We start from the raw sequence: 25020 nt of genomic DNA, 5'->3' as shown, positions 1-25020 counted from the left end.
AGGGCCAACAAAATCTGTGTGGACCCTGGACCACTGTTTGGAGGGCCATGACCACAGGCTCAGAGGGACCTCCCTTGGTGCATTGCTCAACTGTGAGCAAGTGTTACATTGGTTTACGCATGACTCCAATTCCGAGTCAATGCCGGGCCACCAAACGTGCGACCTAGCCTGGGTGGGTACTGTGTAGGCCACGTATAAACTTTTCCCTGCCTTTTTTTGGGCAAAACTACGCGATTTCCCCCATAGGAGGCAGTCCGAATGGATGGACATTTTGTCCTTGCTTCGGTGGAACAGCTTAATTTCATCTTGCATTTCCCCAGGAATTGCAGACCAGCTCTTATTGACGCAGCTTTTTACTACTGATAGCACAGGGTCCTGGCTGGTCCAGGTCCTAATCTGGTGAGCCGTGACAGGTGACCCCTCGCTCTCAAAAGCATCCATTACAAGAAGCAAGTCTGCGGGTTGCGCCATTTCCACCCTAGTGGTAGGCAATGGTAGCAGACTGAGGGCGTCAGCGCAGTTCTCTGTGCCTGGTCTGTGGTGGATTACATAGTCCATACGCAGACACAATGTTAATGCCCATCTTTGGATGCAGGACGAAGCATTGGTGTTGATACCTTTGCTTTCTGAGAGCCTGTGAAGTTGCCGATGCCTGGCTCAAATAACGCCGGGAATTTGTTTAGCACCTGGGTGCACGAGGAGTCATCCACCGAAGACAGTGCTTTGATGTCATCCCAGTTCCATCGGATCTTTCCTAGCCAGCTTCTGCCGAACAGCGTTGGGCCATTGCCTGGTACAATCCATAGTGGTAAATCATGCACCATTCCGTCGTATGATACTTTCACTGCTGCACTGCCGATAACAGGTATGAGTTCTTTGGTATAAGTGCGCAGTGTTGTGTGAATCGGGCTCAGTTTTGGCCTCTGTGCCTTGTTGCCCCACAGTTTCTCAAAAGCCTTCTGGCTCATGATTGATTGACTCGCCCCCGTGTCCAATTCCATGGAGACTGGAATGTCGTTGAGTTTAATTTTTAACATTATCGGAGGGCTTTTAGTGGTGAAGGTGTGTACCCCATACACTTCTTCTTCATCCTCCGGTTGAGTAGCCTCTCTTGCTCGTTCAGCGTGATCCGTGCTGGATCAGTCGTCCTCTGCTGACTCTGCCACGTGGTGAATCAGAGGTCGTTTGCACATTCACTGGAGGTGCCCCATTGTTCCACAGCCCTTGCACAAATAGTGCTTGAATCGACATTGATGGGCTCTATGACTGCCCCTGCAGCGCCAACATGGTGTTAATGGATACGCATTCACACCCCACAGCGGCCTCTGAGTCACCCTCGGCCTGGCCTCTACGGTCGTGTAGGCCCTGCCATGTACAGTTCTGCCTGCTGAAGGCATTATTTTATGCACAGTACTTGCCGGAGAGCTTCGATTCTGTGAAAATATCAGTTTCGTGTTGTCGCTCGTGGATATGAAAGCCTGGGCTATCGTGATGGCCATGCTCAGATCTAGGGATTCGGCAGACAGCAGTTTGCGAAAAATGACCTCGTGGCTGTTTCCAAGCACGAAAAAATCTCGCATTTCCCCAGAGATCCAGCAAATTCGCACTATCCCGCAAGGCGTCTTAGGTCAGCGACAAAGCTCGCCACGTTCTGGCCCTCGGAGCGATGGTGCGTGTAAAAGTGATACCTGGCCATTAAGATGCTCTCCTTCGGCTGGAGGTGTTCCCGAACCAGCGTACACAGCTGTGTGTAAGTCTTGTTCGTTGGTTTGACCGGGGCCAGCAAATTTTTGACAAGGCCATATATCGAAGACCCACATACGGTGAGGAGAATCACCCTGCGCTTGGTCGCTGTCTCAGCCGTGTCCAGCTCCTTGGCTATGAAGTGCTGGTCGAGACGCTCAACGAAGGCTTCCCAATCATCACCCTCAACAAATCTCTTAAGAATACCAACGGCAGCCATTACCGCGTGAAAGTTTGTGATCTGTAGCCCATCGCCAGTTGTTAAGTTCAGAATAACTCCTCAAAACTGTGTTGTAAGCTCAAACCATTGTGACCTTGGTCTCTTTAATGTAACTCCAAAGTGAGGAAGCAGCATGGTGGATTGTCTTTTATACCTGCTTGCCCAGGGTGTACAGGTGACCCTTAAGGTCTCCCACAGGTGAGCCCCCTGGTGGCAAGTCTTATACATTGGTGAGGTTTGCATATATAACAGTAACCTTTATTTCTCCCTCTCTTGATGCCTTTCCCTCTGCAATTGGCAGCGCCGTTGTCTACAGCGAAGCATCCTCTGATGGTGAAGTCGGAACAGGCGATTGACTGCCAGCACAGCCCCCATGACGCAACAAAAATGGTAGAACGTCGAAAGAACCATGAGTGATACAGGGCAAATGGTAAGAGGCAGAACAATGGTTGAGCAAGAAATCGCTGAGATCTGTCCAGCAGCCACACTGACTAACTCTTGTAAACTAGAAATAGGTAATGGCCGACAAAAACAAACATTTGCAAGATGGCACCTTTAAATAGCGCTGGCGCATCCAGTTCCTGACTGCAACTCAACAGCTCAAGCTGTTGTTGTCATCACCAGGTGCTAAAGTCGGTTATGTGGGGCAATTTCACTTCCAGGGCGGTGAGGGGGTGATGCTTACGGCGATGGCGCCCAGAGGCGATAACGGCCATCGATAAAAGGGGCAATTTCAGCCCCTATATTTCTGCGCACATCAAAAAATACTTCATTCAATGGAAGCATGCCTTGGGTGACATTCAGCAGTTTTTAAAAAAAGATACACGAACCTCAGCACCGAACTAGACAACACAAATATAAAATTAGGTAGTCTCATGGGAGTCTAGAAATGAGAAACAATTTACATTTTCTTCCAGAATAGTCAATCTGTGGAAGACTGCCAGCAAAAGCAGTTAATGTTATGTTGATTAACACTTGTAAAAATAAGACAGTTAATAGTTAGGGATAGAATTGAAGTTTACAGGAATAAATATAAACAGAGATAATAAAATATTTAATGAAACAAATGCTTCCTTTGCTGAGTCTATGGACATAATGGGGTTGAAATCGCGGCTTCTACGGGCGTGTACGAGGTGTGTACCCGCCCATAGAAGCCCCGCAAGCTCTGGGTTTAGGCATTCACTGTGCAAGCTGAACTTGCAATCTGAAAGTAAAGGGGCTCCATGGGCGAAGAGTTGCCCTGCGAATATTGTTGAAATTCTTATGCTGGTAAAAGCAGGCGTAACCTGCTTTTATCAGCGTAAGAGTTTAAAAAAATGGAAGTGTAAAATTTTATCACTCATTTATATATTAAAAAGTTTATTTTTTAGCCTTGTTAAAACATTTTTTTTTTTAAATATAACTAATTTTTTGTATAAAATATTTGATTAAATTGCATTTTAATTCATTTTAAATATGTAATGTGTTTTAATTTTTTTTATTTAATGTGTTTGTGTTTTGGGGGTATTCCCATTCATACTTATGGCAGCTCCGTAGAAATGGAACTCACATAAGTATGAATGGGGATACCCCTCCTTTCATTGGTTGGGCTGGCCCACATGGTCACAGAGGAGTTAGCAAAGCGCCTGTGTTCCTGGGATACGTGGGCCTCTACGCAGGCCTACGCGTAGAGGCCCAGGACTGCAAGTCGCCGAACCTCCGTAGATTTTTTTGCAAGTTGGAGGAGTCCACGGGAAGCCTCCGATTGCAAAATGTGGACCGTTATCTTTGGAAAACAGCCAGCTAGAGCTGAATAATTAGGTCTAAGGACTGATAAATATTCTGTAGTTTTACTCAAATTATCTGGGGTGGGGGGGCGGGGGGAGGAGGGGAGTGGGGGGGGGGGGGGCGGTGCGGGTAGGTGATTTTAGCTGATTTCATAAATTACTTCCTCATTATTATTGGTTTTCTTCTCTCCAGTTAGGCCTCTGCAAACAGGTTTGGCTATGCTGGCACATCATTTGTTGTTTTGTGTCCTGAACTTTACGTTTAAGTTAACATCTAGGAAGCACATAGGAATGTTTATGTCATCCAACTTTGGGAATGTGTCATTCAACTATCTTACCTTTCCATCTTATGGAGAAGCAACTAGCCTTCTTGTTGTGTGTTTTGGAATGGTATGACAGAGACAGGACTGCACAGTGTGGGCAACTTACAGAAACGTTCAACCACATTATCTTGCTGCCTTGGTTTGGCATTTATACAATACAATTAAGTGCTTTTTGTGGCCACATTTCATGATGCTATTCTTTAGTATCCTTTGCTATCAGGGGCTGTGTGGAGCATTTTCACCTCTGGAACAAGGATTCAAATCTATGATAGATCAATACGAGGAATCTCCTCTCTGGTGGTCGAAAGATCTTATTTTCAGTTTCAGCCCAATCCTTAGTGCGTACAAGTCCCTGGTACAAAACTGCCCAATTTGGCACAAACTGGTGGTCTCGCTTGCAAAGCACATACAATGACAGTTATGAACAATGGGGATATTTACAGTGAGTTAGTACAGGGTGCTCTTCTAAGGTCAAGATAAATGTCAACTCTCTTAGGGCAGACTAGCAATAGCTTTACTATGGATCTTACCATTCCATAGTTCACCCTAGACTGCGCACTGCCAACAAACATTTAATTCCCTAGTACAGACAACTCCACCTTATAAATATATACATACAAATATAAAAATTTTACTCATGACAATCTATTTATTAGTTACAATTTTTCATTTTTGATGTAATTAATTACTAGTAACATTTAATCTGGCCCAGGGAAACGGCGCAAGAGTCAGCTTACTTGTGGTTGGGTCAGCATATCTAGGCTCCAGGAACACATTTTTCCATCTGTGGAAACTGTGATTAGATTGTGAGCATTTTGTGTTCCGACGACATTCACACAGTACACAGGATGCTAAAAGAAAACAAGTACAGTGGTGAAAATTTATGAAAGTGCGATTATAAACTAAAACTCTGACCTGAAAATAAACCTCATGATCTTTGTCTTTTGATGCTCCTGCATTTAGAATTCCACGCTAAAGCAGTCTTTATGATAAATACATTACCTTGAATAAGTTAAAAAAAAACTGAAATGCAAGTACTTTTGGGAAGATTGAAATTTTATATTAAGAACATAATAGGAGCAGGAGTAGGCCATCTGGCCCCTCGAGCCCACTCCACCATTTAATAAGATTATGGCTGATCTGATCATGGATTCAGCTCCACTTCCCTGACTGCTTCCCATAACCCCTTAATCCCTTATCGCTCGAAATCTGTCTATCTCCGCCTTAAATATATTCAATGACCCAACCTCCACAGCTCTCTATGGCAGAGAATTCTACAGATTTACAACCCTCAGAAGAAATTCCTCCTCATCTCAGTTTTAAATGGGCGGCCCCTTGTTCTGAGACTATGTCCCCGAGTTTTAGTTTCCCCTATGAGTGGGGCTATCCGCTCTGCATCCACCTTGTCAAGCCCTCTTATATCATATATGTTTCGATAAGATCACCTCTCATTCTTCTCAACTGCAATGAGTATTGGCACAACCTACTAAACCTATCTTCATAAGTCAAAACCCTCATCTCCGGAATCAACCTAGTGAACCTTCTCTGAACAGCCTTAAATACGGAGACAAAAAATGTATGCTGTACTCCAGGTGTGGCCTCACCAATACCCTATAGAGAGGTAGCAAGACTTCTCTGCTTTTATACTCTATCCCCCTGCAATAATGGCCAACATTCCATTTGCCTTCCTGATTACTTGCTGTACCTGCACTCACTTTTTGTATTTCATGCACAATGACCCTCCCCCCAAGTTCCTCTGTACTACAGCACTTGGCAATTTTTCTCCATTTAAATTATAATTTGCTTTTCTATTTTTTCTGCCAAAGTGGATAATCTCACATCTTCTCACATTATACTCCATCTGCCAAATTTTTGCCCATTCACTTAGCCTGTCTATATCCCTTTGCAGATTTTTTGTGTCTTCCTCACAATTTGCTTTCCCACTCATCTTTGTATCATCAGCAAACTTGGCTACATTACACTCGGTCCCTTCATCCAAGTCATTAATATAGATCATAAATAGTTGAGGACACAGCACCGATCCCTACGGTAACCCACTAGTTACTGTTTGCCAACCGGAAAATGAGCCGTTTATCCAGACTCTCTGTTTTCTGTTAGTTAGCCAGTACTCAATCCATGCTAATATATTACCCCCAACCCAGTGAACGTTTATCTTGTGCAGTAACCTTTTATGTGGCATCTTATCGAATGCCTTCTGGAAATCCAAATACATCACATCCACTGGTTCCCCCTTATCCACCCTGCTCGTTACATCCTCAAAGAACTCCAGCAAATTTGTCAAACCTGATTTCCCTTTCATGCTGATTCTGCTTGATTGAATTATGCTTTTCCAACTGTCCTGCTACTGCTTCCTTAATAATGGACTCTAACCTTTTCCCAATGACAGATGTTAGGCTAACTGGTCTATAGTTACCTGCTTTTTGTCTGCCTCCTTCTTTAAATAGGGCTGTTACATTTGCGGTTTTCCAATCCGCTGGGACCTCCCCAGAATCCAGGGAATTTTGGTAGATTACAACCAATGCATTCACTATCTCTGCAGCCACTTCTTTTAAGACCCTAGGATGCAAGCCATCAGGTCCAGGGGACTTGTCTACCTTTAGTCCCATTATTTTACCAAGTACTACTTCTTTAGTGATAGTGATTGTATTAAGTTCCTCCCTCCCTGTAGCCCCTTGATTATCCACTATTGGGATGTTTTTAGTGTCTTCTACCGTGAAGACCAATACAAAATATTTGTTCAAAGTCTCTTGCCATTTCCTTGTTTCCCATTATTAGTTCCCCAGTCTCACCCTCTAGGGGACCAACATTTACTTTAGCCACTCTTTTCCTTTTTATGTACCTGTAGAAACTCTTAATATCTGTTTTTATATTTCGTGTTAGTTTACTTTCATAATCTATCTTCCTTCTCTCAATCATTTTTTTAATCGTTCTTTGCTGGCTTTTAAAAGTTTCCCAATCCTCTGGGCTCCCACTAGTCTTGGCCACATTGTATGCCCTTGTTTTCAATTTGATACCATCCCTTATTTCCTTAGTTAGCCATGATTGGTTATCCCTTCTCTGACAGTCTTTCCTTCTCATCGAGATATATTTTTGTTGCGAGTTATGAAATATCTCCTTAAATGTCTGCCACTCCTCATCAACTGTCCCATACTTTAATCTATTTTCCCAGTCCACTTTAGCCAACTCTGCCTTCATACCTTTGTAGTCTCCTTTATTTAAGCTTGAGATCCATCTTTCTTACCCTCCAACTGAATTTGAAATTCAACCATGTTATAGTCACTCATTCCTAGAGGATCCTTTACTGGAGATCGTTAATTAATCCTGTCTCATTACACAGTACCAGATTTGAGATAGCCTGCTATCTGGTTGGTTCTGAAACTATCCCGGATAAACTCTATGAACTCTTCCTCAAGGCTAACCTGGTCAATTTGCTTTGTCCAATCAATATGAAGGTTAAAATCGCCCTTGATTATTGCCTTTCCTTTTTTACAAGCCTCCATTATTTCTTGATTTATATTCCGTCCAACCATGTAGCTACTTATAGGGGGCCTATAGACTGTGCCCACCAGCGACTTTTTCCGATTATTCCTTATCTCCACCCAAACTGATTCAACATCTTGATCTTCTGAGCCAATATCGTTTCTCACTAACGCACTGATCCTTTATTAACATAGCTACACCACTCCCTTTTCCTTTCTGTCAGTCCTTCTGAATTGTCAGGTACCCCTGAATATTTAGTTCCCAGCCTTGGTCACCTTGCAACCACATCTCTGTAATGGCTATCAGATCATACCCATCTATATCTATTTGTGGGGCCAGCCCACACTGCGATATGTGTGCGCACTAGGTCTATGCAGCAGAGCTGGTCTCCAGTTGTCTTGGTTAATCCTTGCTACTGGACCAAGACCTAGCTCTGTCAAGCCCATGTGATGGCTGGTGTGCAACGGCCACCACACGTTAAAAAAATCCAAGCACAGGCATCTTCCACCCTTCAAGATTTAGTTTGGACCTGAAATTTTAGGTTTATCATTGAAACACCTGTGAACATTTTGACTGGAAGCAAGTCATCCTCGATTCAAGGTACTGCCTATGAGCTGTCAACTCATCTATTTTGTTACAAATGCTGCGTGCATTCAGATAAAGAGCTTTTAAATTTGTTTTTTTTACCATTTTTTCCTGCTTTGACCCCACTTTCTGATGCTTATACATTCTGTTCCTTCCTGTCATGCTCTGGTTTTCAATTCCCCCAGTGCTACCCTGCTCTATTGCCTTCTCCTTATTCTTTGACTGTTTACATTTATGCTCACCTGAAACCCACCACCAATTAGTTTAAAGCCCTCTCTACAGCCCTAGTTATTCTATTCGCCAGGACCCTAGTCCCAGCACTGTCTAAGTGGCGCACGTCCCAACAGAACAGCTCCCTCTTACCCCAGTACTGGTGCCAGTGTCCCACAAACCAAAACCCATTTGTCCCACACCAGTCTTTGAGCCACGTGTTTAACACTCTGATCTTATTTACCCTCTGCAAATTTGCTCGTGGCTCAGGTAGTAATCCAGAATTTATTACCTTTGTGGTTCTGCTTTTTAATTTAGCCCCTAGCTGCTCATAATCCCTCAGCAGAATCTCTTTGTTTGTCCTACCTATGCGTTGGTATCTATGTGGACCACAACAACTGAATCTTCTCCCTCCCACTCCAAGTTCCTCTCCAGCCCAGAAGAGATGTCCTTAACCTGGTAGGCAACACAGCCTTCGGGACTCACGCTCTCGGCTGCAGAGAACAGTATCTATCCCCCTAATGATACTGTCCCCTATATTCAAGCTTCAAAATTCATTTTATTGAATAAAATTCATGTCACCTTCATTTTTCAAAGAAGGTTATTCACCAGATGTACTAATTTCATTTACGTTTATGTCGCGTAACTTGCCCTCATGTTCTATACAGCCCTATACTTCGGGCTTTCCCTTGGGCTATTGGGTTTCAGAATCTTGGCTTTTAGTTTTGTTTTAATTCTAGTCCAATTTTGACAACAATGTTGTAATAGAATCATAGAAAATAGGTGCAGGAGCAGGCCATTCGGCCCTTCGAGCCTACACCACCATTCAAGATGATCATGGTGATCATGCAACTTCAGTACCCTACTCCTGCCTTCTCTCCATACCCCCTGATCCCTTTAGCCATAAGGGCCACATCTAACTCCCTTTTGAATATATCCAACGAACTGGACTCAACAACTTTCTGTGGTAGAGAATTCTATAGGTTCACAATTCTCTGGATGAAAAATTTCTCCTCATCTCGGTCCTAGATGGCTGACCCCTTATCTTTAGACTGTGACCCCTGGTTCTGGACTTCCCCAACATTGGGAACATTCTTCCTGCATCTAACCTGTCCAATCCCATCAGAACTTCATATGCTTCCATGAGATCTCCTCTCATTCTTCTAAATTCCAGTGAATATTCGTCTAGTTGATCCAGTCTTTCTTCATATGTCAGTCCTGCCATCCCGGGAATCAGTCTGGTGAACCTTCGCTGCATTCCCTCAATAGCAAGAATGTCCTTCCTCAGATTAGGAAACCAAAACTGCACACAATACTCAAGGTGTGGTCTCACCAAGGCTCTGTACAACAGCAGTAAGACTTCCCTGCTCCTATATTCAAATCCTCTCACTATGAAGGCCAACATACCATTTGCTTTCTTTACTGCCTGCTGTAGTTGCATGCCTACTTTCAATGACTGATGTACCATGACACCCAGGTCTCGTTGCACCTCCCCTTTTACTAATCTGTCACCATTCAGATAATAATCTGCCTTCGTGTTTTTGCCTCCAAAGTGGATAACCTCACATTTATACACATTATACTGCATCTGCCATGCATTTGCCCACTCACCTAACCTGTCCAAGTCACCCTGCAGCCTCTTAGAATCCTCCTCACAGCTCACACTGCCACCCAGCTTAATGTCATCTGCAAACTTGGAGATATTACACTCAATTCCTTCGTCTAAATCATTAATATATATTGTAAATAGCTGGGGAACCAGCACTGAACCTTGCGGTACCCCACTAGTCACTGCCTGCCATTCTGAAAAGGATCCATTTATTCCCACTCTCTGCTTCCTGTCTGCCAACCAGTTCTCTATCCACATCAATACATTACCCCCAATACCATGTGCCTTAATTTTGCACACTAATCTCTTGTATGGGACCTTGTCAAAAGCCTTTTGAAAGTCCAAATACACCACATCCACTGGTTCTCCCTTGTCCACTCTACTTGTTACATCCTCAAAATATTCTAGATTTGTCTAGCATGATTACCCTTTCATAAATCCATACTGACTTGGACTGATCCTGTCACTGCTTTCCAAATGCACTGCTATTACATCTTTAATATAACCAGTCCATAATTCCCTGTTTTCTCTCTCCCTCCTTTTTTAATCAATCATGATATTTGAAATTGATCATGGTGAGAACTCTGAGTGATATCATTTCTTGTATTTTATACAAGAACATAATACCTGTAGTCATATCATGTTATTTATTGTTAATTATGGTTCCACAGAATTTACATATATTCATGTTAACTAGTCAATTTTTCATGGTGTTGCACACAGGTGTCAAGATCAAATGTAGTCACTTCAAGTGAAATGGGGTTAGAGGGTGGGGGATAATTGGACCAGAATGGTGAGTCATAATTCCGTGCCTATTTTAAAGTCCTGCATGTTGTATTTATTTTTATATACTTTAATATTTTTATTATTAATAGTTGATCTCCCATGGCATTGCTTATGGGGAGTCAAGACTAAGTATAGTCTTCAGGCAAAGCAGGGTTAGAGGATGGAGATCACAAATGAATGCACATAGACATAATTGAACCCTCATTTTAAAGTCATGCATTCTATCCTTTTCAAATAATACTTTTACTATTATTTATAATCAAATAGCAAAACTTAAGGCAATTTAAGAAGCAAAGATTTAGAGTTGGCTGTGCCAACCGAGTTTCTCTTCAGTAAAGGCTGAGGAGCTTGAAGACGCAAAACAAAACTGTTATGGCACCACCAATGGAGGGAGGGTACAATTGCAGTGTGACAAGTTTACATGGGCAGTTTCCATTGTAAATGTGAACACAGGAATTTATAATGGAAAGGCTGACAAAGTGTGACAAACATTTGACAACAGTGAGTAAGGTTTTGTAGACAGGAAATGAACGCACATGCAATATTTTTCATATATTATATGGCTGGTGATCAAGTTTTAATACTTCACCAATATTAATTCAAGGTCATTTTTGATGGGAAAATATTGAATAATTCACACAATGTATTTATTGCACCAATTGATACATATTTAATTTTAAGTGATTAATTTTGGTAGGAAGCATTAGGAGAACTAATTAGTACAATTTTAAAGAGGGTGCAGGAACTGAGACACCTGGGGGTGTACAGACAGAAGTCTTTGAAGGTGGCAGGACAAGTTGAGAAGGCTGTTAAAAAGGCATAAGGGATCCTTGTCTTTATGAATAGAGGAAGAGAGTTCAAAAGCAAGAAAGTTATGCAAAATCTTTATAAAACACTGGTTAGGCCTCAGCAGAAGTATCATGGCTAATTCTGGGCACCCACTTTCGGAAAAATGTCAAGGCCTTGGAGAGAGTTCAGAAGAGATTTACTAGAATGGTACCAGGAATTAAATACTTCAGTTACATAGAGAAACTACAGAAACTGGGCTTGTTCTCCTTAGTGCACAGCAAGTTGTGGGGAGATTTGATAGAGATGTTCAAAATCTTGAAGGGTTTTGATAGAGTAAATAAAGATAAACTGTTTCCAGTGGCAGAAGGGTCAGTAACCAGAGGACACAGATTTAAAGTACCTGTAATTGGCAAAGGAACCAGACGCGACAGGAGGGGAATAAATACGCAGTGAGCTCTGATCTGGAATGCACTGCCTGAAAGGGTGGTGGAAGCAGATTCAGTAGTAACTTTCAAAAGGGAATTGGATAAGTACTTGAAAAGGAAAAAAAAAAATGCAGAGCTGTGGGGAAAGGGCAGAGGAATGGGATTAATTGGATAGCTCTTTCAAAGAGCTAGTACAAGCACGATAGGTCAAATGATCTCCTTTTGTGTTGTATCATTCTAAGATTCTATGAAAAACACTATTTGCAATTTATCATCTGATTATGATACTCCAGTTGCCAAAATCAAAAGCTGCCAGTACATTTTATTTCTTAAGCACTGGATATTTATCTGTCGAAGTCCTGAACCTGCAAATTATACTAATTTTGAAATTTAATCTGAGGAATGTGAAACTATACTCAACATGCCGAATAAACAGGGCAAACACTTGCAATTAGACCTACTGCTCATGTGGAGGATTTATACCAACATAGACTTGTTGGGCCAAATGGTGTTATAATTTTCTGTGTCATTCAACAAATACATACACAATTATTTACTAAATGAATTGGAATGGGGAAGTAAAAAAGTTCAAATAATACATGCAGGTATAAGAATATTTTACTTACAGTGTGAGCAGCAGCAGAAAGAGGTGTCCGTTGAACTGGAGTTCGTCGGTGACTGCGGTTGTCCCATAGAACAATTTGTCCAGAGTATGTACCACCGACTACCAAGTTCGGATGAAATCGGGCAAAGCACACCGACATTACAGGAGACTGCATGTAACCAATACATTGAAAAATAATTAGTTCCAATTGGGGTCATTTAATAGGACTATAATTCATTCAGCATAACTCAATATTAACAAGCCCTAGCAGAGATCATTGGGGAAAAACTAGAGAGATTATTTTAAAATATGAGAATGATGCTTCCAGCTACAGGATGTCTTTTGGCCTTGCATTAAAAATAAATGATATGAGTTATTTATTTCCTCCACTCTATTTATCATTCCATACCCATTTCTTGCAGCATCTTCAAAAAATAAAAGCACTGGATTCTATTATCTGATATAGTAACTATTCCACCTGCTGGAACCAAGATGGTTTACAAACTAACATGTCAGCATTTGCACCAAATTGTCCTCAATTAGTTTAGTTAATATCCAGATCAATGTTAAATTAGACTCAATACAACTTTAACTCAGATTAAAGAGTTGGGCCGAGAAATTGGATAAGACCCAAAAACAGGTGATGTCAAAGGCCAGCACCATTTGCCTGTGCCCAATGAAAGTGGTCCAAGCAGCACGCAAAATTAGTGCTGCTGGCTCATTATAATGATTACAGCGCTAATCTCCGCGCTAAATGCGCCACTGATTGACTTAGCGCTCAACAGGTGGATCAATATCAGGTGTTGTTTAATGGCCAGTAATGTTTGGCCTATGCTCTCTGCACTACTTAAACGGGAGATGCTTTGTTGCAGCAGCATCTTTGAAGCCTGAAGCCATGGGACAACAACCCATAGAGAGAGCAAAAAGGTTTTCTAATGCTGCACTTGAGGCCTTGGTAGTGGCAGTTGAAAGAAGGCGGGATGTACTGTTCCTGCAGGGTGGCAGGAAGTCATCCAAGGCTACCAGTAGAAGGCTCTGGCAGGTGATAGAAACATAGAAATTAGGTGCAGGAGCAGGTCATTCACCCTTCGAGCCTGCACCGCCATTCAATAAGATCATGGCCGATCATTCACCTCAGTACCCCTTTCCTGCTTTTTCTTCATACTGCTTGATCCCTTTGGCCATAAGGGCCATATCTAACTCCCTTTTGAATATATCTAACGAACTGGCTTCAACAACTCTCTACGGTAGGGAATTCTACAGGTTAACCACTCTCTGAGTGAAGAGGTTTCTCCTCATCTCGGTCCTAAATGGCTCACCCCTAATTCTTAGACTGTGACCCATGGTTTTGGAACTCCCCAGCAACGGGAACATTCTTCCTGTCTCTAACCTGTCCAATCCCGTCAGAATTTTACATGTTTCTATGAGATCCCCTCTCATTCTTCTAAACTCCAGTGGATACAAGCCCAGTCGATCCAGTCTCTCCTCATATGTCAGTCCTGCCATCCTGGGAATCAGTCGGTGAACCTTTGCTGTACTCCCTCAATAGCAAGATTATGGTCTCCTCAGATTAGGAGACCAAAACTGAACACAATATTCCAGGTGTATCGTCACCAAGGCTCTGTACAACTGCAGTAAGACCTCCCTGCTCCTTTACGCAAATCCTCTAGCTATGAAGGCCAACATGCCATTTGCCTTCTTCACCACCTGCTTACCTGCATGCCAACCTTCAATGACTGATGTATCATTACACCCAGGTCTCGTTGCACTTCCCCTTTTCCAAATCTGTCACCATTCAGATAATATTCTGTCTTCCTGTTTTTGCCACCAAAGTGGATAACCTCACATTTATCCACATTATACTGCATCTGCCATGCATTTTGCCCACTCACCTAGCCTATCCAAGTCACCCTGCAGCCTCTTAGCATCCTCCTTGTAGCTCACACCGCCACCCAGCTTAGTGTCATCTGCAAACTTGGAGATATTACACTCAATTCCTTCATCTAAATCATTGATGTATATTATAAATAGCTGGGGCCCCAGTATTGAACCCTGCGGCACCCCACCGGTCACTGGCTGACATTCTGAAAAGGACCCGTTTATTCCGATTCTCTGCTTCCTGTCTGCCAACCAGTTCTTTATCCACGTCAATACATTACCCCCAATACCATGTGCTTTAATTTTTCACACTAATCTCTTGTGTGGGACCTTGTCAAAAGCCTTTTGAAAGTCCAAATACACCACATCCACTGGTTCTCCCTTGTCCACTCTACTAGTTACATCCTCAAAAAATTCTAGAAGATTTGTCAAGCATGATTTCCCCTTCATAAATCCATGCTGACTTGGACCGATCCTGTCACTGCTTTCCAAATGCGCTGCTATTTCATCTTTAATAATTGATTCCAACATTTTCCACACCATCGATGTCAGGCTAACCGGTCTATAATTCCTTGTTTTCTCTCTCCCTCCCTTTTTTAAAAAGTGGTGTTACATTAGCTACCCTCCAGTCCATAGAAACTGATCCAGAGTCATAGAATGTTGGAAAATGATCACCAATGCGTCCACTATTTCTAGGGCCACTTCCTTAAGTACTCTGGGATGCAGCCTTTCAGGCACTGGGGATTTATCGGCCCTCAATCCCATCAATTTCCCTAACACAATTTCCTGACTAATAAGGATTTCCTTCAGTTCCTCCTTTTCGCTAGACCCTCGAATCGCTAGTATTTCCGGAAGGTTGTTTGTGTCTTCCTTAGTGAAGACAGATCCAAAGTATTTGTTCAATTGGTCTGCCATTTCTTTGTTCCCCATTATAAATTTACCTGATTCTGAATGCAAGAGACCTACGTTGGTCTTCACTAATCTTTTTCTCTTCACATATCTCTAGAAGCTTTACCAGTCAGTTTTTATAGCTACCTACGTCATGTCACGGCCACCAGTGTCATGCCAAGGACATGTATACAGTGCCAAAAGAAGTTCAATGACTTCACATGGCGGGTCAAGGTGAGTGAAGGCTTTAGCAAATGCCATATCTTACCATCTGCATCACAAGCCTCACACGCTGCTCAATGCACCACACCTCCATCACTCACCTACCAACAATCTCTACCCATCACCACTCATAGTCATGGTTTCACTTCACCTTCACAACCGTACCACTGCTGCAACGCTCACACCCACATCTCTCACTCTGAAAGCTAGTCAACTGTGATAGACACATCACCCAAACATATTGCACTACACTCACTGACACACTTCCCTTTCTCTAGCAGGCAAAGGTGGCTCTCTACCGTCAGGAACGACGGCAGACAGGAGGTGGCCAAGCCAACTGGGTGAGTCCGTGCTCAGCATCATTAGAGGGGCAGTAACAGAGGCTGTAGCAACAGGAGAAGTTGAAGCCCTTGCTAACAATGATGGTATGGTCATTCCTAATCCTTCTTCTCGCTTCCCACTTCCCCCCACCCCATTCTACAATCTCCTCTCACTTACAAGCTGCTGATGGTGTATGCATGGATATCTTGCTTCCCCCCTTCCCCTCCCCCTCCCCACAACCCAACTCTTGTGCCTTTCTGTTTTCAGGTAACCAAGAACTGCCAGCAGGGCAGCCTGTCCCTCATGCTGGGGAGGAGAATGAAGGAGAAGACTACGACGACACACCGTCAGTGCATCCGATACTCGCAGACATCAGCTCAGAAACTGAGACTGCGTGGAATGTAGAGGGTAGTATATAGAGGCAAGATCTGCACAAGTGGGCTGCAACAAGGCTGGGGTAAAGGGTAGCTCGGGTGTCAGTTCCCTGGAGGGCAAGTTCACACATGATTCCTGCTACACAGGACTCAGAGGATGACCTCGATGGAACGCCGTTCAGAAGGATGACGATGGCCATGCACACCAAAATGCTAGGTGCGTTGATTTCCACGGTGGAAATGATGGGCAACTCCAGGACCCACGTGACTTTCCGGGCACCGCGTACCAATCCCAAGATGTTCCGGAACCGCACAGGTGATCACTCACTTAATATGCAGTTGTTGTGCGACCACGCACAACACATGATGGTTAGTGCCCGCTATCTTGGCAACAGTCATGATACCTTCATCCTGCGTCATTCCGGTGTGCCAGGAATCTTCCAGCCACCATGTCAAAGATGAGTGTGGCTTCTCGGAGACAAGGGCTATCCGCTGTCCATCTGGCTGATGACGCCCCTCTGCAACCCCACCACTCCTACCCATACTCTCAATGACAGCTTGATTGCCACCAGGAACATTATCGAGCAGACCATTGAGTTGCTGAAGCAATGTTTCCGCTGCCTTGACTGCTCGGGAGAAGACCTCCAGTACTCGCCAGAGCGGGTGTCCCATTTCATGGTGGTCTGCTGCATGTTTCACAACTTAGCCATCATGAAGGTGCAGCCCTCGTCACCAAGGATTGCAGGACCACCTCAGGAGGAGGAGGAGGAGGAGGGGAGGAGGAGCAAGGCAGCAGATCCCCATTCTAGATGCACTGTCCATGAAGATACTCGAGCTTGGAGCTTGAGAGAGAACTAGAAGTAGAGCCCCCAAGACTGTGAACAGGTGTTGTGAGCAGAAGCCTTTAAATGAGAATGAAGCCATTCTCAACTTACACCAACACTCCCTGTCATCTCAGGAACTTGAAACAAGTTTAGAAAGCTGCAAGAGTTGCAGAAGGATACACAGAGTCAGTCTAGTTGAAAAACCATGTCAGCTACACAAGCTGTTAATGATGATCCCTTTAAATATCGCTGTTGGAGGCTCCTTCCTGCAACTGAACGCTTGGTCAGCTGGTAACACAGGACGGTAAGTGAAAATAGCAGATCGAGCATCAAGTGAGTGTTCCACAGTCACTGACGTCATAATTTGCCTAATCTAAATATTTCCAGCGAGCACTGGGAATGGCTGGTAATGACCTGCCCAAAATGCCAGCTGCTATGTGACTCGCTGATAGCGAGGCAGTTGCTTTTTTTTCCTTCAAAACTGGCCTCAATGGCCAGCACTGCACTCCCAAATTTCTTGGCCTTAATTTTTCCACATCCATTAAAATTTTTAGAACAAATATCCATGACTCCAGAAATGTTTTACTGTCATTTATCTAACATCAAGGAACGATTATTAAAATAAAAGTCAAAATTTCTTATATGGAGGTTTTCCAAAATTATCTTGGGGCAGGGTGAGAGGCAATAATTTTAGCTAGTTTCATATATTCTTCCCTCAATATTATTTGTTTTCCTCTCTAATTAGACCCTTAACATGTCTGGCTTTGCTGACACATCATTTGTTGAATTACATAGAATGTACAGCACAGAAACAGGACATTCAGCTCAGCTAGTGCTAGTGCTCTATGCGAGCCTCCTCCCACCCCTCTTCATCGAACTCCATCAGCCTTTTATTCTTTGCTCCATCATGTACTTATCTAGCTTCCCCTTAAAGGCATGTATTTGAGGCTATTTAGAAACATAGAAACATAGAAAATAGGTGCAGGAGTAGGCCATTCGGCCCTTCTAGCCTGCACCGCCATTCAATGAGTTCATGGCTGAACATTCAACTTCAGTACCCCATTCCTGATTTCTCGCCATACCCCTTGATCCCCCTAGCAGTAAGGACCTCATCTAACTCCTTTTTGAATATATTTAGTGAATTGGCCTCAACAACTTTCTGTGGTAGAGAATTCCACAGGTTCACCACTCTCTGGGTGAAGAAGTTCCTCCGCATCTCGGTCCTAAATGGCTTACCCCTTATCCTTAGACTGTGACCCCTGGTTCTGGACTTCCCCAACATTGGGAACATTCTTCCTGCATCTAACCTGTCTAACCCCGTCAGAATTTTATATGTTTCTATGAGGTCCCCTCTCATTCTTCTGAACTCCAGTGAATACAAGCCCAGTTGATCCAGTCTTTCTTGATAGGTCAGTCCCGCCATCCCGGGAATCAGTCTGGTGAACCTTCGCTGCACTCCCTCAATAGCAAGAATGTCCTTCCTCAGGTTAGGAGACCAAAACTGTGCACAATACTCCAGGTGTGGCCTCACCAAGGCCCTGTACAATTGTAGTAACACCTCCCTGCCCCTGTACTCAAATCCCCTTGCTATGAAGGCCAACATGCCATTTGCTTTCTTAACCGCCTGCTGCACCTGCATGCCAACCTTCAATGACTGATGTACCATGACACCCAGGTCTCTTTGCACCTCCCCTTTTCCTAATCTGTCACCATTCAGATAATAGTCTGTCTCTCTGTTTTTACCACCAAAGTGGATAACCTCACATTTATCCACATTATACTTCATCTGCCATGCATTTGCCCACTCACCTAACCTATCCAAGTCGCTCTGCAGCCTCACAGCATCCTCCTCGCAGCTCACACTGCCACCCAACTTAGTGTCATCCGCAAATTTGAAGATACTACATTTAATCCCCTCATCTAAATCATTAATGTACAGTGTAAACAGCTGGGGCCCCAGCACAGAACCTTGCGGTACCCCACTAGTCACTGCCTGCCATTCTGAAAAGTACCCATTTACTCCTACTCTTTGCTTCCTGTCTGACAACCAGTTCTCAATCCATGTCAGTACACTACCCCCAATCCCATGTGCTCTAACTTTGCACATCAATCTCTTGTGTGGGACCTTGTCGAACGCCTTCTGAAAGTCCAAATATACCACATCAACTGGTTCTCCCTTATCCACTCTACTGGAAACATCCTCAAAAAATTCCAGAAGATTTGTCAAGCATGATTTCCCTTTCACAAATCCATGCTGACTTGGACCTATCATGTCACCTCTTTCCAAATGCACTGCTATGACATCCTTAATAATTGATTCCATCATTTTACCCACTACCGATGTCAGGCTGACCGGTCTATAATTCCCTGTTTTCTCTCTCCCTCCTTTTTTAAAAAGTGGGGTTACATTGGCTACCATCCACTCCATAGGAACTGATCCAGAGTCAATGGAATGTTGGAAAATGACTGTCAACGCATCCACTATTTCCAAGGCCACCTCCTTAAGTACTCTGGGATGCAGTCCATCAGGCCCTGGGGATTTATCGGCCTTCAATCCCATCAATTTCCCCAACACAATTTCCCGGCTAATAAGGATTTCCCTCAGTTCCTCCTCCTTACTAGACCCCCCGACCCCTTTTATAACCGGAAGGTTGTTCGTGTCCTCCTTCGTGAATACCGAACCAAAGTACTTGTTCAATTGGTCCGCCATTTCTTTGTTCCCAGTTATGACTTCCCCTGATTCTGACTGCAGGGGACCTACATTTGTCTTTACTAACCTTTTTCTCTTTACATATCTATAGAAACTTTTGCAATCCGTCTTAATGTTCCCTGCAAGCTTCTTCTCATACTCCATTTTCCCTGCCCTAATCAAACCCTTTGTCCTCCTCTGCTGAGTTCTAAATTTCTCCCAGTCCCCAGGTTCGCTGCTATTTCTGGCCAATTTGTATGCCACTTTCTTGGCTTTAATACTATCCCTGATTTCCCTTGATAGCCACGGTTGAGCCACCTTCCCTTTTTTATTTCTATGCCAGACAGGAATGTACAATTGTTGTAATTCATCCATACGGTCTCTAAATGTCTGCCATTGCCCATCCACTGTCAACCCCTTAAGTATCATTCGCCAATCCATCTCAGCCAATTCACGCCTCATACCTTCAAAGTTAGCCTTCTTTAAGTTCTGGACCATGGTCTCTGAATTAACTGTTTCATTCTCCATCCTAATGCAGAATTCCACCATATTATGGTCACTCTTCCCCAAGGGGCCTCGCACAACGAGATTGCTAATTAATCCTTTCTCATTACATAACACCCAGTCTAAGATGGCCTCCCCCCTAGTTGGTTCCTCGACATATTGGTCTAAAAAACCATCCCTTATGCACTCCAGAAAATCCTCCTCCACCGTATTGCTTCCAGTTTGGTTAGCCCAATCTATGTGCATATTAAAGTCACCCATTATAACTGCTGCACCTTTATTGCACGCACCCCTAATTTCCTGTTTGATGCCCTCCCCAACATCACTACTACTGTTTGGAGGTCTGTACACAACTCCCACTAACGTTTTTTGCCCTTTGGTGTTCTGCAGCTCTACCCATATAGATTCCACATCATCCAAGCTAATTGCCTCAACTACGCCATGTGGTTGTAAATTCCACATTCTAACCACTCTCTGGGTAAAGAAGTTTCTCCTGAATTCCCTACTAGATTTATTAGTGACTATCTTTTATTTATGACCCCTAGTTTTTATCTTCCCTACGAGTGGAAACATCTTTACATCTACCCTATCAAACCCTTTCATATTCTTAAAGACCACCATCAGGTCACCCCCTCAGCCTCCCCTTTACCAGAGAAAAGAGCCCCAGCCTGTTCAATCTTTCCTAATAGGTATAACCACTCAGTTCTCGAATCATTCCGGTAATTTGTGCCTCTATATGCTTTTTATAATGGAGACCAGAACTATGCACAGTACTCCACGTATGGTTCAACCAAGTTTAACATAACTTCTCTGCTTTACAATTCTATCCCTCTAGAAATAAATCCCAATGCTTTGTTTGCTAATTTTAATAGTCGTATTAACCTGTATCTCCAATTTTTGTGATATGTGTATCTGTACCCCACTTCCCTTTGCTCTTTTACTCTATTTGGACTCTTTGTTTTCCAAGAATATGTGGCCTTATTCTTCCTACCAAAATGACCTAAAGAATAAATAGTGGATGGAGAAAGCACAGGAGATCCAGCAGCTGGCGAACAACCATGACGTGCGAGGATTCTTCAGCGCAGTCAAGACTATCAGCGCTGCCTCCGCAAGATCCTGCAAATCCACTGGGAGGATAGACAGACCAACATCAGTGTTCTCACTCAGGCCAACATCCCCAGCATCAAAGCACTTACCACTCTCAACCAGCTCAGTTGGGCGAGCCACATTGTCCGCATGCCCAACACGACACTCCCTAAGCTCCACCGGCACTTGCTCCGGATTCAGGTAATTGCATGGCTTCCTCATCCTCCTCGTCATCTGCATCATCCTCCTCATCAGCCACTCTCACCTCAGGTGGGTCTTCTATGACCAGCTGCTGCTGCCTCATGATGGCTAAGTTATGCAGCATGCAGCACACAACAGGGAACTGACAGACAATATCAGGGGAGTATTGCAACTCGCCTCCGGAATGGACCAGACATCAGAAACGCTGTTTCAAGATAATAATGGTCCTCTCTATTATGCTGCGCATCGCAATGTACGACATGTTGTATTCCCAGTCAGCTTCCATCCGGGTTATGCGTAGGTGCGTCATGAGCCAGGTGGTGAGGCCATTCTCTGGTTGGCAACCAGTAACTAGTGGGGTGCCGCAGGGATCAGTGCTGGGACCCCAACTATTTACAATCTATCTTAACGACTTGGAAGAAGGGACTGAGTGTAACGTAGCCAAGTTTGCTGACAATACAAAGATGGGAGGAAAAGCAATGTGTGAGGAGGACACAAAAAGTCTGCACAAGGTCATAGACAGGCTAAGTGAGTGGGCAAAAATTTGGCAGATGGAGTATAATGTTGGAAAGTGTGAGGTCATGCACTTTGGCAGAAAGAATCAAAGAGCAAGTTATTATTTAAATGGAGAAAGATTGCAAAGTGCCACAGTACAGCGGGACCTGGGAGTACTTGTGCATGAAACACAAAAGGATAGTATGCAGGTACAGCAAGTGATCAGGAAGGCCAATGAATGGTATCTTGGCCTTTATTGCAAAGGGGATGGGGTATAAAAGCAGGGAAGTCTTTTATAGCTATACAAGTGAGGCCACACCTGGAATACTGCGTGCAGTTTTGGTTTCCATATTTACGAAAGGATATACTTGCTTTGGAGGCAGTTCCGAGAAGGTTCATAGGTTGATTCTGGGGATGAGGGGGTTGACTTATGAGGAAAGGTTGAGTAGGTTGGGCCTCTACTCATTGGAATTCAGATGAATGAGAGGTGACATTAGCTTGGATGATGTGGAATCTGTATGGGTGGAGCTACGGAATAACAAGGGGCAGAAAATGCTAATGGGAGTTGTGTACAGACCACCAAACAGTAGTAATAAGGTTGGAGACAGCATCAAACAAGAAATTAGGGATGCATGCAATAAAGGTACAGCAGTTATCATGGGTGACTTTAATCTACATATTGATTGGGCTAACCAAACTAGTAGCAATGCGGTGGAGGAGAATTTCCTGCAGTTTATTAGGGATGGTTTTCTACACCAATATGTCGAGGAACCAACTAGGGAGCTGGCCATCCTAGACTGGGTGATGTGCAATGAGAAATGAATAATTAGCAATCTTGTTGTGCTAGACCCCTTGGGGAAGAGTGACCATAACATGATAGAATTCTTTATTAGGATGGAGAGTGACACAGTTAATTCAAAAACTAGGATCCTGAACTTAAGGAAAGGTAACTTCGATGGTTTGAGGCGTGAATTGGCTAGAATAGACTGGCAAATGATACTTAAAGGGTTGACGGTGGATCGGCAATGGCAAACATTTATAGATCACATGGATGAACTTCAGCAATTGTACATCCCTGTCTGGAGTAAAAATAAAACGGGGAAGGTAGCTCAACCGTGGCTAACAAGGGAAATTAAGGATAGTGTTATATCCAAGGAAGAGGGATATAAATTGGCCAGAAAAAGCAGCAAACCTGAGTACTTGGAGAAATTTAGAATTCAGCACATGAGGACAAAGGGTTTAATTAAGAGGGGGAAAATAGAGTATGAGAAGAAGCTTGCCAGGAACATTAAAAACTGACTGCAAAAGCTTCCATAGATACGAGAAGAGAAAAAGATTAGTGAAGACAAACTTAGGTCCCTTGCAGTCGGATTCAGGTGAATTTATAATGGAAAACAAAGAAATGGCAGACCAACTGAACAAATACTTTGGTTCTGTCTACACTAAGGAAGACACAAATAACCTTCCGGAAGTACTAGGGGACCGAGGGTTGAGTGAGAAGGAGGAACTGAAGGATATCCTTATTAGGCGGGAAATTGTGTTCGGGAAATTGATGGGATTGAAGGCCAAGAAATCCCCAGGGCCTGATAGTCTGCATCCCAGAGTACTTAAGGAAGTGGCCCTAGAAATAGTGGATGCATTGGTGATCATTTTCCAACAGTCTATCGACTCTGGATCAGTTCCTATGGACTGGAGGGTAACTAATGTAACACCAGTTTTTAAAAAAGGGAGGGAGAGAGAAAGCGGGTAATTATAGACTGACATCAGTGGTGGGGAAAGTGTTGGAATCAATTATTAAGGATGCAATAGCAGCGCATTTGAAAGCAGTGACAGGATCGGTCCAAATCAGCATGGATTTATGAAGAGGAAATCATGCTTGATAAATCTTCTGGAATATTTTGAGGATGTAACTAGTAGAGTGGACAAGGGAGAACCAGTGGATGTGGTGTATTTGGACTTTCAAAAGGCTTTTGACAAGGTCCCACACAAGAGATTGGTGTGCAAAATCAAAGCACATGGTATTGGGGGTAATATACTGACGTGGATCGAGAACTGGTTGGCAGACAGGAAGCAGGGAGTCGGGATAAACAGGACCTATTCAGAATGGCAGGCAGTGACTAGTGGCATGCCGCAGGGCTCAGTGCTGGGACCTCAGCTCTTTACAATATACATCAATGATTTGGATGAAGGAATTGAATGTAATATCTCAAGTTTGCAGATGACACTAAACTGGGTGGCGGTGTGAGCTGTGAGGGTTCGCTAAGAGGCTGCAGGGTGACTTGGACAGGTTAGGTGAGTGGGCAAATGCATGGCAGATGCAGTATAATGTGGATAAATGTGAGGTTATCCACTTTGGGGGCAAAAACGCGAAGATAGAATAGGAAAAGGGGAGGTGCAACGAGACCTGGGTGTCATGGTTCATCAGTCATTGAAATTTGGCATACAGGTACAGCAGGCGGTGAAGAAGGCAAATGGTATGTTGGCCTTCATAGCTAGGGGATTTGAGTATAGGAGCAAGGAGGTCTTACTGCAGTTGTACAGAGTCTTGGTAAGGCCTCACCTGGAATACTGTGTTCAGTTTTGGTCTCCCAATCTGAGGAAGGACGTTCTTGCTATTGAGGGAGTGCAGCGAAGGTTCACCAGACTGATTCCCGGGATGGCTGGACTGACATATGAGGAGAGACTGGATCAACTGGGCCTTTATACACTGGTGTTTAGAAGAATGAGAGGGGATCTCATAGAAACATACAAGATTCTGTCAGGACGGGACATATTAGATGCGGGTAGAATGTTTCCGATGTTGGGTAAGTCCAGAACCAGGGGACACAGTCTTAGGATAAGGGGTAGGCCATTTAGGACTGAGACGAGGAGAAACTTCTTCACTCAGAAAGTTGTTAGCTGTGGAATTTCCTGCCGCAGAGTTATTGATGCCAGTTCATTGGATATATTCAAGAGGGAGTTAGATATGGCCCTTACG

General features: G+C 43.7%; 1 protein-coding gene across 6 annotated transcripts in view; it reads right to left on the bottom strand.

Annotated features, from left to right (window-relative positions):
* The window catches only part of LOC139264489 (cytoplasmic dynein 1 intermediate chain 1), a 532713-nt gene that overhangs the window by 97078 nt on the left and 410615 nt on the right, over nt 1–25020 (bottom strand). For all 6 annotated transcript variants that reach the window (XM_070881048.1, XM_070881047.1, XM_070881049.1 and 3 more), the window contains 2 exons: nt 12584–12730; nt 4790–4903 (listed from right to left, as the gene is read on the bottom strand). In XM_070881048.1, the coding sequence (XP_070737149.1) occupies nt 4790–4903; nt 12584–12730 (261 nt within the window). The remainder of the gene's footprint in view (nt 1–4789; nt 4904–12583; nt 12731–25020) is intronic.

The sequence above is a fragment of the Pristiophorus japonicus genome, chromosome 5, assembly GCF_044704955.1.
Source record: "Pristiophorus japonicus isolate sPriJap1 chromosome 5, sPriJap1.hap1, whole genome shotgun sequence".
Taxonomy (NCBI): Eukaryota; Metazoa; Chordata; class Chondrichthyes; family Pristiophoridae; genus Pristiophorus; species Pristiophorus japonicus.
The sequence above is the reverse complement of the archived record's forward strand: the minus strand, read 5'-3'. Positions and strand labels throughout refer to the sequence as shown.